Below are 18,218 nucleotides of genomic sequence, written 5' to 3' on the forward strand. Positions count from 1 at the left end.
CACGTTAGATACGACATACATAGTAGTGAGGTACTAATATACTGTACAGAAACTGCCTTTTTACGCTTTTTGATTGATACTTCTTGCAAAACCCAAATAATACAACATTATTGGGTTTCCGCAAGTGGAGATTACTTTGTATCCTAAACGATAATCCGCAAGTCGCATTGACAGTCGGTTTCAATGTCTATCGCTGCTAGTCCATTGATTTTCGAAGGTTGAATCACGTTTTTCACACTCCATGGACGGTTGATTGTCAGAACGCCGAAGATTGCGCCGCGGACCGTAGAAATCGCATAGTGACAGCAAACCCTGGGGAAATCGCAAAGTGGGAAGATAATGCCACTTTGCAATGTTATTTTTTTTGTAGCGACGAGGGACCTAGCATAACTGTTAGCGAGCACCTAGCTGAACCTAAATGCTAGTTGAGTAAATCATGGGTCAGTGTTGCACTTCCAATAACAAGAAAAGTCTTCGCAGACCGGAAGATGCGTATAATGCCAATGTGAATGACTTGACGCAAGAAACAGGTCTAAACATGATGGAGCTTCGAACATTTTATGAGGAGTTTCTGAAGGTTAGTGTATGTTTGTAGTGTATTTTCAAGTAACACTAGCAAAAAGAAGTAAATATTATTTGTAACCGGCACATTGGCACATTTTATGACCATTCTAGTGTGCGACAATGTCCACATTCAAGATGACAAAAAAATTAATTAATATTGTGTTGTTAAAACCCTAACAGCGATTAACCAACTGCCGGACTTTATGTAAAAGCAATCAGGGTCAATTAAACTTATTCTGTTACATACAAGGCAATATTCATAGCCCAAAATGGTTAATAACGTAATGGTTATTTAGGATTATCCAAGTGGAAATCTCTCCAAAAAGGATTTTCGAAAGGTTTACAAAAATTTTTTTCCTGACGATGCGAAGGAACAACAAAAAGTTGAAATGGTTTTTCGTACGTTTGATCAAAACAACGACGGTGAGTAAACTATGCAAAAAGTGTTATGTTTATCTGATAGATTTGTGTAACTCACACCACACCACAAGGATTAGTTTAACAAGAAAGCAATTGTTCTCTGTGTCCATAAATCTACATCATCCCTGGTAAGAATTACACGCAACTCTTACAATACTCTAATTCAAAGGTCAATACACCTTTGTAAAGCTTCTGTGAGAAATTATTCCAGTAGAATGCACATGTACAACGGCAGAATTTTTTGCGTAAAACATTAAAGATTGATAAAGAAAAATTTGCATCTAATAGTTTTACAAATTGCCTATAGCCTATAATCACACTAAAATCATTTTGTCAAAAATATTTTGCAAACCATGTTTCCAAGGATCTAATCGCAAAGGTTGAAAATCATGCGGTGGTTTGTGCCTTAACCGTTTGGGTTCAATAATTGACTCAAATAACTTGGTAGCGAATAAGTTAAACCAAATAAATATCGTCGATGTTGTCAGATAAGTATCATTTGATAAACTACAGGAACAATCGACTTTCGAGAATTTATGATTGCTCTGAGTGTACTTTCCAAAGGCACATTAGAACAAAAACTTTCCTTGGCATTTTATCTCTACGATGAAAATGGTGATGGAGTCCTTTCTTTCGACGAAATTTTTGGAATTGTTAAAGTGAGTTATGTCGATGTCCGATACCTTTTGCTTTTATGTTATTTAAACAAACAGTTTTTATCAGTACCACATCTATCACCAGTTTGTTGAGCTTTGTTTGCACAAAATCAATACCCTTACATGGGATATTCATTAATATTAATAAATTTGAGAAGTGAATTATTGGTCTGTAAAAAGTTCATTTGCAACTTCGCAAGTCTATAAAGCAAGCAAAGTCGTAGCTGTAGAGTGCTGCTCTGCTTTTAAGATCATTACAATGTTGACACCAGCAATAAGCCGTGACGCAAATGCTCACTGTTAACCTGGCAAATGATAGAGCGCCATAAATAATGCAGCATGTGTTTATTTGACCCACGTGCGGTTTCGTGAATCAAACATGACTTTTTAAGTCAATTATTCATGATTTTGAAAGGGAAATCGTGGAAGTGATCTGCTAGAGTTTTTCCGCTTAACCAAACTCATGCATTTTCCATGACGTTGCTGCACGGTCTAATAGATGGTTTATCGCTGGTGTATCCTAGCACTAGGAGAAGCATAATAATCTTTAATATTAAAACATTGACTCTTGTTCTCGATTTAAATCACATCTAGCATCTGTGTCAAAGTGCATTTGCCAGCAATTTAATTTGAAATGTAATTTCTTTATATTTACACCAATTAGCTAATACTATGCAAATTTCAGGTTTTCGATAAGACTGATATGTTGCCACAACAATAGTCAATTACTAAAACATGAATCGCCACACAGTTCAATAAAGACAAAATTACATGTTGTTGTTAATTTATTTACATTTTACAAAAATTTACTCAAAAATATTCGCAACAATCGAGTTGTCCAGTCACACAAACATGAGTACGAAGAGCACTCGAAGTTTTGTGAACATGGTTGTTTGTTGAAGGCCATGTATTGTGCGTCAGAAGAACAGGAGGGCAACACAGGGCTTCCCGAACCAGAGACTTTTGCAAAAGGGCTTTTTCGTGAACTTGACGAAGATGGCGACGGTATGCAAATTTAAAGAGGTCTTTATTTGTTTTTGAAGGGAAAATAATGGGTTTTAACTGTTTGTAGGAGTTGTTACACTTCACGAGTTTATTGAAGTTGGATGTCGAGATCCTACTGTGGGAAATCTGCTACTTGCAAATGTAGAGGAGGAAATATTCGACTGAATGGAATTTGCGGTGTGTCCCGTGAGTGGCCACAACGCTAATAAATGGAAAATATTTTGCAAACAAACAAGCAGTAACTTCAAAATACTTTTATACTGGTTTAAAATGTATCAATTTTATATGTATCAATTTTTAACGCACTGCGTTGACCACACTTGTTTTGCCAATATGCGTCTACCCGCGAATTTTTAAATGTTTAAAGGAAAGATGCACTCTTGATCTACACATGATTTTGTTGGAACCAATCGTTTTGCGAAAACAAATGAAAGTAATGCGGTTATTTTTTCATTCTTGGTTTCATTTCGTCGCCACAACTTCTCAGGAAGATGTAGTTTTTCTTTTGTGGATTATAATGTTCGTGACCCTGGAAAACATACATTGAATATTATATTGAAACACCGAAATGTTTTGATAAGAAGTGCTAAATCGCAACTTTATAGGTGCTACGAACGTTAACACATTTTGTGAAGGGACATTGTCTTTCATGCTGCTATAAATATCCGACAGTCTACAGTTTTTGGTACAAAAGGAGGACTAGCGTTTATGAAAATCATTCATTGTAGACATTTTAGCAGAAGTAGTACTTGGTATATGGTTGTCAAAGAAGGAGTTATTGAAAAAATACCTTGGACCAATCGTAGCTCGACGCGTAAGCAAACACATTTCCATTATGGCTGATCGCAGAAGCTGATATGGACTGATCCAGTTGCTCAGAACCTTTGAGTTTGGTTCTCGCGTCCTTATCCCAAAAACTGTATCTGCCATCAGAACCAACGGTAGCGAGGGTCCCGTAGGTTGGGTGGAACGAAATGCAATTTACCTGAATTTGGTTTGTAAGATAGTTGCGGGGAAAAAAAGTAATATTAACTCACAGCATATATATCTTGTGGAGTGGATGATGTGGATCGGTGACACTTAAATGTAAAGTTGTCTCTCCTATCAAAACAGAAGTGCATATTAATAATTACGCCGTTTAGTGGTGCAGAAAAACGTCCTGTAACCTAGTACATCTATGTATCACTTACGGACTGCTTGGTTGAATATAGTGAATGGCAACTCTCCCTTCAATGCTTCCTAATGCAAAACCAACTGGATTAGCTTGACTTTTGTCTTTAAATATGCTTATGCAGCGAGGCTAAAAAACAAAAACAATAGACTTGTATATTAGTGTGTGTAACTCCAGATAAATCGTTCTATTTTTATAATATTTTAAAACTGACCTTTATGGTCATGGGGGCAACCAATAAAGGAGAGTAACATTAATCATATTTATAAAAGAATGATTAGTAAAAGAGAAAGTTGCCTTTTTAAACTAAGCTGTTTAACCAGCTACACTTCCTGGCTTACCTGATACTTTAAAGGTGAGTCAATCTTTTGATATTCCTGTGGTTCACTTTCCAATTTCAAGCAAATAAGTTTCTTGTCGGCACAACTAATCATTCCCATTGGGTATTTCTTAAAACAAAAAAATCCTGAAATGTTATACAGTAATGGAATAAACTAGCATATCGTACCACATCAGCACAGTAAACCCTTTCGGACATATTGAGGACTTTCATAGGGGTGGAGGATCTGGTGTCCCAAAACTAAAAAAAGCATTTTATTGTAAATTTAATCAAAACTAAATATTGTACGAACCTTTACTGTTTTATCCCAACTTCCTGTCATTAAACAAGCATAGTTTGGGCTTTTTATCCAATGACAAGTTTTGATCGGGGCTTCATGTTGAGCAACCTTTCAAAGATGACAAGTTGTATCATATCAACTATAGAACATGGAGTAACCAACCCAAATCCTACCTGTACCGACTGATTTGATGCTAAATCCCACATTTTAGCACATTTATCTGCTGAAGCTGTAAAAACTTTTGTTCCATCCTTTAAAATGCAGAACAACAACAGTGGATTTAGAGTTAGACTTTTAAATGAATCCACATAAAAATTTCTTACATCACTCCACGAAACATCCAGGACAGGACCCTGGTGCATTTGTTGTGCTTTTGGAACTGTTGTACCATTGTCCTCAATCTGCCAACATCTAATCTGAAAAAAAAAACAATTATTACAAGTAGTTAGAACATAAAACCAAAATTTTTAAATTCATTGTTATATTTTATGCAACAAGAACATTAATAATAACCAAATAAGACCAAAGGTATAACAAATTTGGAAAGTGACTACTGTACAACTTGTTAATGTAAACTTGACAATTGAATTGAATTTCTATTTTTACTTTGTTTTCAGTGCTATTTTAATTAGTACAACTGGGGAGAAATTCTATCATTTATGCTGAATTCCAGGATGTAAACAATCAGAATATGATTCGATATTCAGCTTATCAATTTTAATGAAATTCTCTAACAGTAGAATATCATAGTATTACTGTAGTGATAATTAATATAAGCACACTTACATCATTGGCCCAGGATCCAGCCACAAGAAAGTTTCCTGGTGTTGTTGAGGGACTGAACTCCAAGCAACTGATGCTATCATCTGGTGGACTGGACACCTCAATATCCTTCATCGGATTGTGATTAGTTGAAGCTAAAAAAAACTATTACCATTAGCATCTTCTCAATCAAAAATTAACAACTACATACCACTACTAGATCCAAAGGAAAATGAAGAATTAGAACCACCAAACAATGACATTTTTGTTGGGCTACCTATACAACATTTAACTAACCTGAAAGATTCACAGTGTTAATACTGCAGCAATCAACTATTATAAAGAAACAAATATATCACACAAAAAAATTACTTCTCTACAAATGGCCACAATTTTAAAGTTTAAAAGCACATCAAATTTTTCTTGGTAACCACAGTCCCAACCAAAAATCTTGATGGTAACACTATTTGTAAACAGTTTTCTAAACCACACAAAATTCCTGACAACAAATTTCAATTTGTTATATTTAAGTGATCTGTTTTAAACACAGTTTCTTTAGGGCTTAAAAACCACTCTGTTGAACTGGAAGGTCGAACAAATTGCACGTATGGAGTATAAAGTCTGATTCTTTTCACTTCTTCACTGCACCCAACAAATGGTCTTTGGCTTTGTCTTACATCTGTATGAGGTTGGTTAACAAGTTTTGATGTGGGATAGTTTATTTTGCCTGCCAGAGGACCTTTGGGTGTCAGTGGTATGTGTTTTAGCGCGGACGGGTGCTGTGACCTCAGAATTTCACTCTCCTCATCTATCTCAAGTGGATCATCATACTTTGTCGTTATTATAATTCCATCATTTCCAGGAACCATAGTATGTCTTGTTGTTTTGCAGAAAGGTTTGTGCTTGGAGTAAAGAGCAACCAAGTTCGATTGGAATTGTGGAAAAAGATAAGAATGGCTGGCAAGTGGTTCAACAGTGTTAGATCGAACAGGTTGATCTTGAACCATCAGAGACCTGGATATTTTAGTTGATTGTTTGTAAACCTTTCCAACATTTTTTTTCTGTTCATCACCTAAAATGTTTTCTCCATGGTAACCAAATCCCTTGGTATTATTTGGAGCTTGACCATCAGCAATAATCGGTTCACTGATGCCACAACTTGTGGATGGACCCAACCCCTCATTTTCTTTCCAACCAAACTTTTTCAGAATTTTTTTTCCTATTCCTTTTGTATATGTTTCAAACTTTCCAATTTGTGCTTTAGAACGTTGCAGCTTTGTTGCATTATCCCATTCTCCTTTTTTAACTCGTTTGCTTTTCACCAATGGTCTGCCCATTCGTAATCTAAAATATTACAAAATAAAATTAGTTGCAAAATTAGTTAAATCAGCAAACTGTTTTTGACCTTTTCTCTTCACATATTTGAACAAAATCTCTTGCATCACGATCACCTTTTCCACCATAAAATTCTCTTGTGTCTATGTCCCACTGATCAGTATTTTGTTCATCAAAATCTCCATTTTCTTCAGCCCAGTATTGGGCATCTAACAAAAAAAGCGATAGAATAACTATTTATCTTGTGTACATATGGAATTTTATTAAATGCTGTTAAGCAGTAAATACAACCCTCAATAGTCCAAATGTATTTCAATTGTCAGTCATCAAATAATTTTTTTGGGGAAAAATGAGAAGTATTGCAATTTGGAAATAATGTTTGAAAAAAAGGTGCCTAGAAATTACATCAAGTGTGAAATGCTTCCTATTTGGCATTGTGCAAGTTTGTGTTGCTTTGAACATTATTATCACATTTGGTGTGTTGTTTCCGGGTCCCAATTGTCCATAATACCTAACCTAACAGGATGTGACATATTGCCTTTTACCCGTTGAGCTATATACAATAGGTAAAATATTGTTAATGGACATTGAATCTCTGTCAAGAAATACCACTGGTTGATGTAAGACACAATAAAAAATATAACTTGCCACCTCACTGTTGAGGCTTGTAGTGTAGCTAGCAGATTTATATTTTAAATTATACTTAAATAATTTACTAGAGTGAGAGGATAAAAATTTGAGTGGCGCATCTGATTTAAAAGTGAAAAAAATTTTGTGCATGGAAATGATGGTGTAAGTGGACAACAAAAAAATTAACCTGTGTAAAAAACAAGACCACTTCCCCCTTTCTCCCATTTCAGTTCAATTTCTTCTTCAAAAAGTCTTTCTTTTGCCCTTTCCTGACTTGTAACATCATTAGTAAATGCTTCATGTCGTTCCCATTCTTCACATGTATCATCATCATCATCATCACCCGAATCAGATACATCTGCAAACAAATTTAAATTAGAGTATATCCAGCTGTTTTTAAAGGCTACAAACCTTTGTTTTCCTCAAAACTACTTTCATATCGGTGATTAGCATTAGGTTGCAGTATTCCATGTATGTTAGATGTGTCTAAAACAATCAATTTGATTAAAAATTTACTACTAAGTGATAAATGTATTTTATTGGGTGCATTTGCTGTCAATTATACAGTCCAAATTAAGAAGATAAATAAAATATCACTGTTTCAATTAAAATGTCCCACCATCACAATCATTTACAATACATCCATTGCCAGTTGTAGCCATAAGTGGATCTAGGGTTTTCAGGCTGACACAATTTGTATCTTCATATACAAAGGGTACATTTCCATATCTTCTTTTACTTGCATTACCAGGAAACACTAATCCAAGCTTTTTAATGATGCTGAACAACAGAAACTGTATGACGCAAATGGTATTTTCAATTTTGCAGATAAAATATCAATATGTTTTTGTAACATGATATTTATTGGGTAAAGGTGGAATTTTAAAAAGTAACCTGGAAGGTAGTTCACAATTCCGAATTAAATTTTGAAATATCGGTATTGGTGTTCCAACATTTCCATTTGGCATTACTTGTTGAGGAGGGTTTAATTCAGACAAACACATCAAGTCGGAAAATGTAAATTCCTCTATTGGCGAATGACGATTTCTGTATTTTTTTTCCTGTTTTGTAACGTAGCTAAAAACATAAAGCCCACAACAATGCCTAAAAATTACCTTTCACAACAAACGAAACCCGGCTTACATGTCCTTTGGTGTTTTTTTCAATTGAGCAGAGAGTTTCAATATCACACATTTTGTTGAAAAGTATTCACCGGATTTGTTAATCCAATTCTTTTGGTGATACAAGTTAAAAATTTTGTTGAATGCTTCTTCACAAGATACAGAAATAACACACACACATGAATCTTTATGCTCTCCATTAAGTTCACCTGCAAAATACATACATCATTATTATTTTTCAAACATACATAATGGCCAATTCAGGATTAAGTTGCCTTCAACAGATCTCAATGTGAAAATTGTTTCTGTACCTTTTTTGATTTCTGGACGATGCTTATAGTGGAAACAAGTAAATGCACCTTCCTCAATGACTTGTGAAAAGTAGTTTCTTAAATCAGCGGAGTGAAAAGATGATGGTATATTGCAAACTGCAGCCAAAATATTTTCTAAAGAGTTCTTCTCCATCAAGCTTTTAAAGGTCTATTTTTGATAAAGCCTAAATTCACAGATATTAGAAATTTGTAATTTCTATTTATGGGTACATGTGTTTGATAAATGAATATAACAAGTCTTTGATTATGTGTAATTCACATTTAAAAGTTGCAACCAAAAAAAAAGTTTCCGCACATTTTTGCGACAATTTACAAATAATCAGCGCAATATAAATTAGCAAATGCATTAACATACAAAAAAGTTGCGATCGTTAGCACAATTAACGATCGCCGAAAAAAAATCCTCCGCCCAAATAAGAATAAAGGAAAATTACATAGCTTGGCCCTGGCCTAACGCATTTAATTATGTTCTGAAAATCGGGAAAACCCCAAATTACGTCACGATGAAAGATGCTCTGTTCCCGAAAATGATGTTTTTCTCAGAGTTACCCAACAAAGTCAAAATAAAGAATGGTATCGATAAGCTATTTTCATATCTGTTGATGATGTAAATTCAATGACTCGAGCCTAACCAATGAAAAGAAAGTGCTTTAGGGTAAATAAAAAAAATTGAAAAAAAAATAACTTCTTGGATACTTCGAGCAAGAAAAAATAGCCTAGAAAATCAAGTTAGTGATGTTGAAAGAATGGTTGGTAGATTTATAGTTTGACTTTAATATTGTATTACCAAGCGTTGTGGATTGTGGGATATACATATTTTGAAGGTTGCTGTGGAACTACGATATGCTACTTTAAGTATGTTGGACGCATACTATAGTTTCTTTTAAAATAAGTTCACCTTGAATTTTTTCCTCTATCACGACACGTGGATGTCACAAAGCAATCAGTGATTCCAAGTGGGTCAATTTTGCATGTGCTGTTGCTAGGGCGAATTTGAGCCAGTTTCGTGAAGTTTTAGTGTTTTTTTGGGGGCCCATTAAGCGACTTGGTTCCGTGTGCAGCAGAAAATTGAACTAAATGGGCCCTCAAACGACTTATTCCCGCTGACGAAACTTCTTTCGATAGACATACCAACATGCGCCTCTTAACAGTTTTGTTGAAATTGAGTGGCGATACGCATCAAAACGAATATAACTACAAATTTGTACCGCTACTTACAAAGTTAAGAAATATTCTGCGAATGCTGTGGAATTTTCCAATGACCCAGATTGACTTGTAAGAACGGCAGGCGGGTGCAAGTAAATACGACAGATGTCAGCTAGAACGAGTTTATTTTTAATTTATGAATCTAATTTACAGTTGCATTTGTAATAATAAAATATATAAATACTGCAAAATACACAGGTCATAACAGAAAAGGTAAAATAAAAAAGCGTGAGGACATGGAAAGCGCTAAAGACAACGGACACGGTCACTACCACTAGTACAAATAACAATATGCCTGCTACAAACAACAAACGCGTTAAATGTGTACGATCTAAACAAATCCATTATTAACATACTTCAATGTTTGATTAATAGTTCTGTTTCGCAACCAGATATCCAAACAATCCAACGCAAACGGATCGAAGGTAAGATCAAACTTATTAGCAAAAAGATGATGCTGTTGAAGAAGCCAAGGTAGGTCCCCCACTCCGTACACGCAAACGCCACGGACGTATGTACCAGCGCACTTCGGGTACACTTCGATGTCCATTCCCCCCCATTTAACCAACCTTGTTATTGATTGCAGCTCATTTAAATCGTATTTAATGTGAGGTGGAAAGCTGCCTGGTAGTTTTGGATACCATCGCTGCAAAGTCCCCCAAATATGTTCATCTGGTGAGTAAGTATCTTCATTCCATTTTAAAAAATTTTGTATGGTGGGATCTAAACACAATATTTTTGATGAAATAACAAACCAGAAATAGTGTGAATGAATTTGAGCTTCTAGTTTATGATACAAATATGTCGGTTTAATATGTGCCTCTTAGTCGTTATACATCTGCAAGCACGGATTTAAATTTCCTCATTTGGACTGAAAAATGCCCATTTTTTAGGAAACATGATGTAATATCTCATTGCTGTCACTTTTTTTCTTGGATCATAAACGGATGATGACATAAATTTTTTATTGTTACGTAAACGGCCAGTTGCATGCAGAACTTTGTGATAATAACCCAAATACAACTTTTTTCCTAATTATTTTTTTGTGGTTTGGAAGCAAACGAATTGTGCTGACACAAGAACTTTCGAATTACTTTCGACACCAGAGTCTATGGCAAAAGTTGACAACTAATTGTTGGCGCATAATCGCAAGAATTTCGACAAAAGATAACTGAGAAGATCTGTGTTAATACTGCAGGATTTGCTTGACAGACATGTTGGGCTAAATAAGTTCACAAAAGAAGTATATGGTTAATAATTATAACATTTGTCTGTTCATAGTACTGCAGACCAGTAACTTAACATTTTCAAAATGGCAAAATATGTTCATATGTGTTAAATTTTTTGGAGCAAAACATAAAATTGAAATTATGTCTTATGTTACATTTCTTTGCGGAAGGTTACACAAAAAAAACTAACAAATATCGAAAAAGATTTATGATCACAAAACCTTACAAGATCATGTTAAACTTTTTTTGTCATATCATTATGGATCCTGAGTATAAATAGACTGGCCTATATTGTTATTAACACTGTCATGTTAAAATAAGACGTTTCGACAAAAAGTTATGTCATCATCAGTTTGACTGACGCGATTGGTGACCGACGTCACAGATAAGGCTCGCGCGGGTGAACAGGAAAGCTTGTATACCACGGACGAGAGGTGCAGGGTCTTCTGGCGATCTTTAAATGGCGATCTTTAAACCCTGCACCTCTCGTCCGTGGTATACAAGCTTTCCTGTTCATGTGGACAAACATACATCGAACAAACATCTCAAAACTTGTACACGCGGATCGATGAGCACAAAATATCCCCAAAATCGGAGGTGTGTAAACACCTACTTGACCACCCGACTCACAAGGTTAAGTTTAGTGAGCCACAAATCCTTGCGCTGGCGAGAGACAGGTATCGTCTCCTGCTGATGGAGTCGCTGTCCATACAACAGCAACAACCACAACTCAACGTGGACGGCACTTCTGCACCACTATTTTTATTTAATGTGTAATGTGTTTGTTGCGTTTTATGCCGTTTTATGCCGTTTATTGTGTATTTTGCGTTTTGCGTCGCTTACTGCGCATTTTCCGCCTCTTGGTGGTGTGTGGCCGATAGCAAAATGACGTCACCACCCGCGCGAGCCTTATCTGTGACGTCGGTCAGGTCTGCTCCTTATAATGATGGAGCAACACCAATCGCGTCAGTCATACTGATGATGACATAAGTTTTTGTTGAAACGTCTTATTTTAACATGACAGTGTTAATAACAATATGGGCCAGTCTATTTATACTCAGAATTATGAGAAAACCTGTGAGTTGTGTTCCTAATTATGGATCCTAGTTTAGGAAACTGGTTCCTAAACTACAAGACCAAGTTTTGTTACCTGTTAAAATACATTCCACTGCTTTATATTTGAAAATAAAATAAGCGCTTCCAGCAAACATGGGAGTGTCAAGTGGAGAAGGCGACTTTGATCTGTCAGTTTTTTGCATTACTCCATATTCACTATCCTTTTGGCCCTCTGAGAGAATGTAGGTAAATAAATACCTGCAAAAGGAATAAAGCAAATTTAGCTTTTATGCCAATTATTTTGTGTGTATCTTGCATTTTCAGTCCTCTTTTGTGGTTAGAATCTATCAGCAGGTTTTATTCACGGAAACTACATTTTTCCAAAGCCTGGACTACCATATTGAATAGCAAATCTTAAAATTCTGACAAGCTCAATTTTTAAGTTAAACTGAGTAAAAGAAGCAAGTAAAAACTCAATGCAATTTATAAAGCTTCACAGCAGAATAGGCAACAACTGTTTAGATTTATTGTTTTTTTGTACTTAACACAATAAATAATACAAAGTAGCTTGCTAAGTGGTTGGAACTTTGTAGGGATTGCATGTGAAAATTAAGTATTGTTTCAGGAATTTTCAAATCTTATTGGATATTTTAAGATAATCATCTTCTATGTTGAAAGTTCGAAATTCAAGCATCCAGATATCTTTGAGAAGTTAAGGGCAATAAAAGCAGAACACAAAGTCACATCTTAGTCAACTAGTTTTTCAATATTTCGACTAACCTCTGTTTTTTATGAGCCGGCGTTGTGAATGTTTCCATGTTATTATACCCATGCAAACTTTTTAGGCTTCTAACAATTTCCAAGTTTGTTTTCAGTGGATAATCTTGGCCACAAAGGTTGATTACATATTTCCACTGTACATCTTGGTGTCTAGAAGTTAATGTACAAAACAGTTTTTTGGTAAGTTACTATAAAACAGGGTAATTATGGTTCTCTAATAAAGTGTTTTATGAACCAGAGTACTGGTCATACCTTGCTTTCAAGTCATGAAGACAATTTAGGTCTGCCTGAACTCTACTGAAATGAGTATAATGAACATCTGTAAGAGTGGTAGCAACAAAAACGTTGTTGAAACAGTCTGTTATTCCTTGTATGGCAGCTAAAAACTTCATAGGTGACTTGCGATCAACATGAACACAATATAAATTTTGTGGGTGATAGATCGATCTCAGTAAACGTTCAAACATGAACTCTTGTCTGAAAGCAAGTACAAAGTCAGTTTTTAAGAATACTGCCAATGATACAAATCTACAGTAATAATTGGTTATCTGGATTCAATTTGTCCAATAAATTTGTCAAAAAATTGTTTGTGTAGTTAAAAATTAGTAAAAATCGTCTTAATTGAGCACAGCTAAGAAATGTATGTATCTAATCTTGCACATTAATTCCCCCAAAAGCATTGGGCAAATTGACTGTATTATGTGATTTGATAACCACAAAAATAATAGCAGATACAATGTTGTAAAGATCAATACAGTCAAGTAAATCAGACTATACGTTGTTATAAATAAACATGTAACAGACACATGGTTTATGAAGGAATGCAAGGTTGATGCAGGAAAAAATCCACAAGATGGAAAAAGACCAACTGTCATCCAAAATTGTAAAAATCTGGATTATTCTCAGCTTTTTTCAATAAAAAGAGATTATGCATCATTTGTACCTCTAACTTCGTATGAATTGTGCAAGTATTACCATTGTTGCAGTACATATACTTACTTATGAATTGTAATTATGTAGGCAATTGGATATGCCTTTTCTTCAGGAGTAAGTGGCACTGTAACATAATTCCTTGACTCCAAAAACCTGGAACAGTTTTGTACCAAGTAGTTAATTTTATCATCCAACATAACACCAAATTCTTTTTTCTCGCTGTGTATCTAAAAATTGAATGCATGTTGCGTTATATCTAGTTTTAGAAATACATAATTTTTCATACATAGTGCATTAGAAAACATATCAAATGAATTTCATAATATGCTATGATGTGAAGCAGTGGTTCCCAACCTTTTTACACTTGTGTACTGGTAAAATCTTAAAATATCTTTTACCGCATGGTGATTGTTTGAAATCTAAATGCGATGAACTGTATAAGTGAAGATAAGAGAATAAAAAAAATTAGCACTAACATTTGATTTCAACTCAAGTAGTCCAAGCTGGGATGATTGTATTGCTTCACTTTTTCCTTGTATGATATCAGAACAAGACGATATTTTTGGAAGGTAAGAACTTGGTTGTAACTTTAAAGATATTATGTTTTCTTTCCAATGCTTGTACCACTTGTTTGTAGAATTAAATGTTTTCCAATAATTCTGTGTAGAAATGTATCGTATTAATGCAATAAACAAAAGAATACATGCAACACTGTTTAAAAAAATTTTACAAAGCAGATAGAAATAGTAATAAAGTAACTATACTGGATCAGTGAACCAAGCTACCCTGGTAGGCTGTTGATTGATTATCGTATTGAGAGTTTCTGTGCAAAGCTTGAAAGCTTTTGTCTGCTTGATCAGCTTTACACAGAAACAAGGCATTACAAATTACCTGTCCAAGGTAATCTGAATAGTTTTTTCCAATTAGATAATGAACATCTTCATCAACATTTAAATTTGGAAAGCTGCAAATATTGGTTTTTGTCACAAAATGAATGTAATATAGTACAAAATAAAAATAATTTTGCTCACTGGATTTTGTGAGTATTGTATCCATCAAAAACATTTCGATGAGCGTTAGAGCTTGCAATATGTGAATGATACATTGTGTCATAATAGTGTAATGAGCAGTATGCAATTATCCACAGTACGACCAGTATATACAATGTGCACAGTGCTCCGCGCAGTGAAACTTGACGCATCATTCTGTCAGAAAATTTAAATTGCTGTAAATGATTACACCAATTTCTTACAACAATTTACACCTCACAATATGAATACAAACTGTACACATACAAAACCTGCATATACCTTAGCTTTACTCATGCCGTACACACAAAGTGATCAATCTGATAGATGTATATACAATCCCACCATAATTTTGAAGATATTAACTTGTTTATTGGAATTAATTCAGCACTTTTCTGCACAAAAATAAACCTTTTAAATGACACTTTTTGAACACTTGCGTTGGCTTTTTTGTCCTTATGATTTTGCTCGCACGGCCTTTTTCTTATTTCTTGTACACAGTACTGCTCCAAGCCGCTGTGCGCGCCATATGTGCAGCCACATAACTTTTTTTTTTTTTAATGCTGGTTATGTTTAGCAATTTGGCGTCACAGCAGTTAGGAAATTTGACAATTCAAACTCTAGCACGGAGTTGCCATGTGCTTTTTTTTTTAAAAATTTTCTCATTTTGAAACACAAATTTGTGCAAAACAACCCGCCCAAAAGTATTGGGATGGTCATTGCATGGTTTCGAGTAGATGTACCCGTGCCACAAACAGATAAAAAGGGGATGCCGTCAACAAATGAGAAACAAAATCTTCGTATAAATACGCTAACAATCAAATTTCCGAGCTTTTTGCGAACCTAACAAAAATTCGGAACACGCCCAAATCGCCAAATATCTAAAAAAAAAAAACGCGCAAACGCCAAAGAGAAAGCGCAACGCGGATGTCACAGCAGCTGCGAAGCAATTCACCAACCCGGCAAATATAAAGTGCACACGTGTCACCCGACATCAAGATATCACAGCTCATAGCGTTCACGGGGATATCTCCATTCGTCAATTTCAGGATATAGTGCCTTATTGTAGATTCGACGACCGCGTGGAATAAATGCGTCGTCGGATGCACTCATTCTCTTGATGTGCTCGCCTCGCCTCGCAGAGCAAGCATTAATTCGTCAACCCGACCCCGCCTGTATATGTGGAACCGCATTGCTTTAAAAGTGCCCCTACAATCATTTTAATTTAAACCCAAAAATGAATGGAAATATATAGGAAATATCGACGTCTAAACTTTTGAAATGAAAACACTGGCGGAAATTTCTGCCTGTTAAAAAAAACGGAGCGGAGGGCCTAGCTCCTAGCATCACTTGCATCGTACTATACTTTAAAACTACGTCAGTGTGACGTCACGTACCGAAATTACATGCAATTCAATGCTTAGGTTATGTTCAGTTAAGTTATGTACCGTGCTAATGTAAATGTGTAAAATGTGCAGTAATATTACATTCAATGGCATGATAGGCAGGATCGCCCCACTGCGCAGAGGTCCTTGCTTGGCGATCACAGCTAACGTATCGCGATCATGAGGTTTTCGGGCTTGGCAGCCCAGGCTGTGTTAAATATGTTGTTTTTTTCGGGCACTTAAAAGGTGCCCAAGGAAAAAAATAGTTAGGCCTATATTAACAACGGAAGCTAGCGCGAAGAAAGTATGGATCAGGTATTTACAATATGTATAGGAAGAAAACGCAAAGAAAGGGTGAGAATTACAGTATGGTTGTTAATTATATGGAAGTGAACGCAAGTAAAGGGAAGAATTACACTGTTAAATGGAGGGGGGAAAAGCGTTAAGAAAGAGGTACAAGATCGAAACATTTTAAGTTACTGGCGTTGCGATCATTATGAAATTTTCATATGGTTGTATGATTAAAATCCGTCGGCAAATGGACTCCACAGTCACACATTACGTTATCGTTCTTTTTTGTTCTATAAAGCTTGGTGATTTTAAACATTATGCATTGCAGCCCGGGCATCTCATCTTGGCCCCGTAATTAATCTTATTGCTCCAGTATTCGCATTCACATTTTATGTGCATTTTATCACAGTCGCAAGTAAAGGCACTAACCTCGCTAGGGTATCGGATGCGACAACACTTTTTCTTCGCACGAAGTCGCCTCTTCAAAGGTTGTGGCGTGCTGGTTTGTCGTTCGGTTGGAGTTAGCCCGGTGCTACACGTTGGCGATAACGATTCCAATGGGGCTTCTGATGACATTGTTGATGTGGTTGTGTCAGTGTCGGTGTCTTCTTCCTTCTCCTCCTCTGCTGCTCCTCGGGTTGTTGCTGGACTCTTCGGGATGGGATTGAAGTTGGATATGTTGTTGCACATTCCTCCTCTTCAGTAGTTGTGGGCACTCTTCTTTTTCGTGTCCTGCCTTATGGCAGTAGTTGCAATGTTTTGCCTGGCTCGGGTAGAAGAAGTTAAGTTGTTTTGAATCTAACCAAACCTCTCCGGGTATTGGGTGGTCTTTCAGGACGGAGGCTTTCATCATAAAGGCTCGCTTGCCTTGCTCTTTGCGGCGGTTGTCAAAGATGTGCCAGTTCTTCGACACCGGAGCGTACTTCTTGAGGAAGATCATCAGTCTTTGCTGTGTCATCCAAGGAGGGACGTATGAGACGACAAGTCTTTCCAGGTCTTCAGTGTATGCCTTAGCGTAGACTGGTTTCCCGGTGTTGGATAGATCTGCTGCAAATTTTTTGGCACAGGTAGCATTGTTAGTATGGAAAGTTACCTTCCCGTTGGGGAACTGGATAAATCCTTTGATCCATTCCAATGGGAACTTCATGGTTTCGATAACTTCGTATATCTCGTTCCTGTTCAAACTAGGGTTGAAGCGTGCGTCTACTTCACCGGTTCGGTCTACATTATAAGGGGGTCCGCCGTCGGCGCCGTCTTCCGTTTGTTGTGCTACCAGATTTGGTGCCGACTTCTTTGATGTTGATGCTGCTGCTGCGTAGCTGCGTAGCTGCGGGGTTGTGAAGGTTGTGCTTCGGCCATGGCAGTATTCTCAATCCCTAAGCAGGGCTGCCAATGAACGAAGGATTTTCGCGGTCTTCACAAGATTCCCCAGGTAATCTCTTTCTGGAGAAACCTTGTAGAGTTTTCTTCTTATAATCCAAATTCTTTTGCTGCAGAAACCTCTCTTCTTCACGGAACTCAAGCGGTTTGCTTCAGGTTACAGTAGCGGGATCCAAGTTAACAAAAAAACGCCATTTAACAAAACTTGAACGCGGATGTATATGGAATTCGGCTTGTCATGGTTCAAAACATTTTCATATTTTGTTTAAACTTACCCTTTTGAAATCGTATTCTATACTCTTTTACTTTTGCAC

At 36.1% G+C, this 18,218-nt stretch overlaps 3 protein-coding genes across 4 annotated transcripts; 1 reads left to right on the forward strand and 2 right to left on the reverse strand.

Annotated features, from left to right (window-relative positions):
* The first annotated feature begins 436 nt into the window (after positions 1–436).
* Positions 437–2,812, forward strand: LOC145903833 (neurocalcin-delta A-like). Its single transcript, XM_082991995.1, has 5 exons — positions 437–577; positions 861–987; positions 1,498–1,643; positions 2,543–2,645; positions 2,713–2,812. Exons 1-5 carry the CDS (start codon positions 437–439, stop codon positions 2,808–2,810), a joined length of 615 nt encoding a protein of 204 aa, XP_082848121.1. The 3' UTR covers positions 2,811–2,812.
* Positions 2,422–8,774, reverse strand: LOC145903831 (G patch domain-containing protein 3-like). The gene is made up of 19 exons (XM_082991994.1): positions 8,596–8,774; positions 8,307–8,493; positions 8,058–8,240; positions 7,792–7,943; positions 7,575–7,625; positions 7,351–7,521; positions 6,604–6,742; positions 6,271–6,542; positions 5,410–5,475; positions 5,223–5,353; positions 4,760–4,852; positions 4,610–4,687; positions 4,449–4,544; positions 4,325–4,396; positions 4,158–4,265; positions 3,836–3,945; positions 3,683–3,746; positions 3,436–3,630; positions 2,422–3,174 (listed from the first exon to the last, which is right to left on the reverse strand). The coding sequence occupies exons 1-19, from the start codon at positions 8,747–8,749 to the stop codon at positions 3,088–3,090; spliced, it is 2,409 nt and encodes an 802-aa protein (XP_082848120.1). The 5' UTR covers positions 8,750–8,774; the 3' UTR covers positions 2,422–3,087.
* Positions 8,775–9,936: 1,162 nt separating this feature from the next.
* On the reverse strand, positions 9,937–15,364 carry LOC145901949 (beta-1,3-galactosyl-O-glycosyl-glycoprotein beta-1,6-N-acetylglucosaminyltransferase-like). Of its 2 annotated transcripts, XM_082989770.1 has the most exons (10): positions 15,131–15,364; positions 14,852–15,025; positions 14,712–14,784; positions 14,297–14,479; positions 14,175–14,239; positions 13,887–13,973; positions 13,140–13,364; positions 12,888–13,037; positions 12,202–12,365; positions 9,937–10,545 (listed from the first exon to the last, which is right to left on the reverse strand). In XM_082989770.1, the coding sequence occupies exons 2-10, from the start codon at positions 15,022–15,024 to the stop codon at positions 10,154–10,156; spliced, it is 1,512 nt and encodes a 503-aa protein (XP_082845896.1). In that variant the 5' UTR covers position 15,025; positions 15,131–15,364; the 3' UTR covers positions 9,937–10,153. The 2 variants fall into 2 exon arrangements, with proteins under 2 accessions (XP_082845896.1, XP_082845895.1); XM_082989769.1 differs by lacking the exon at positions 14,175–14,239 and having other exon boundaries at positions 13,887–14,047; positions 15,131–15,361.
* Positions 15,365–18,218: the final 2,854 nt, after the last annotated feature.

This window comes from Ascidia mentula, chromosome 5 (genome assembly GCF_947561715.1).
Source record: "Ascidia mentula chromosome 5, kaAscMent1.1, whole genome shotgun sequence".
Lineage (NCBI taxonomy): Eukaryota > Metazoa > Chordata > Ascidiacea > Phlebobranchia > Ascidiidae > Ascidia > Ascidia mentula.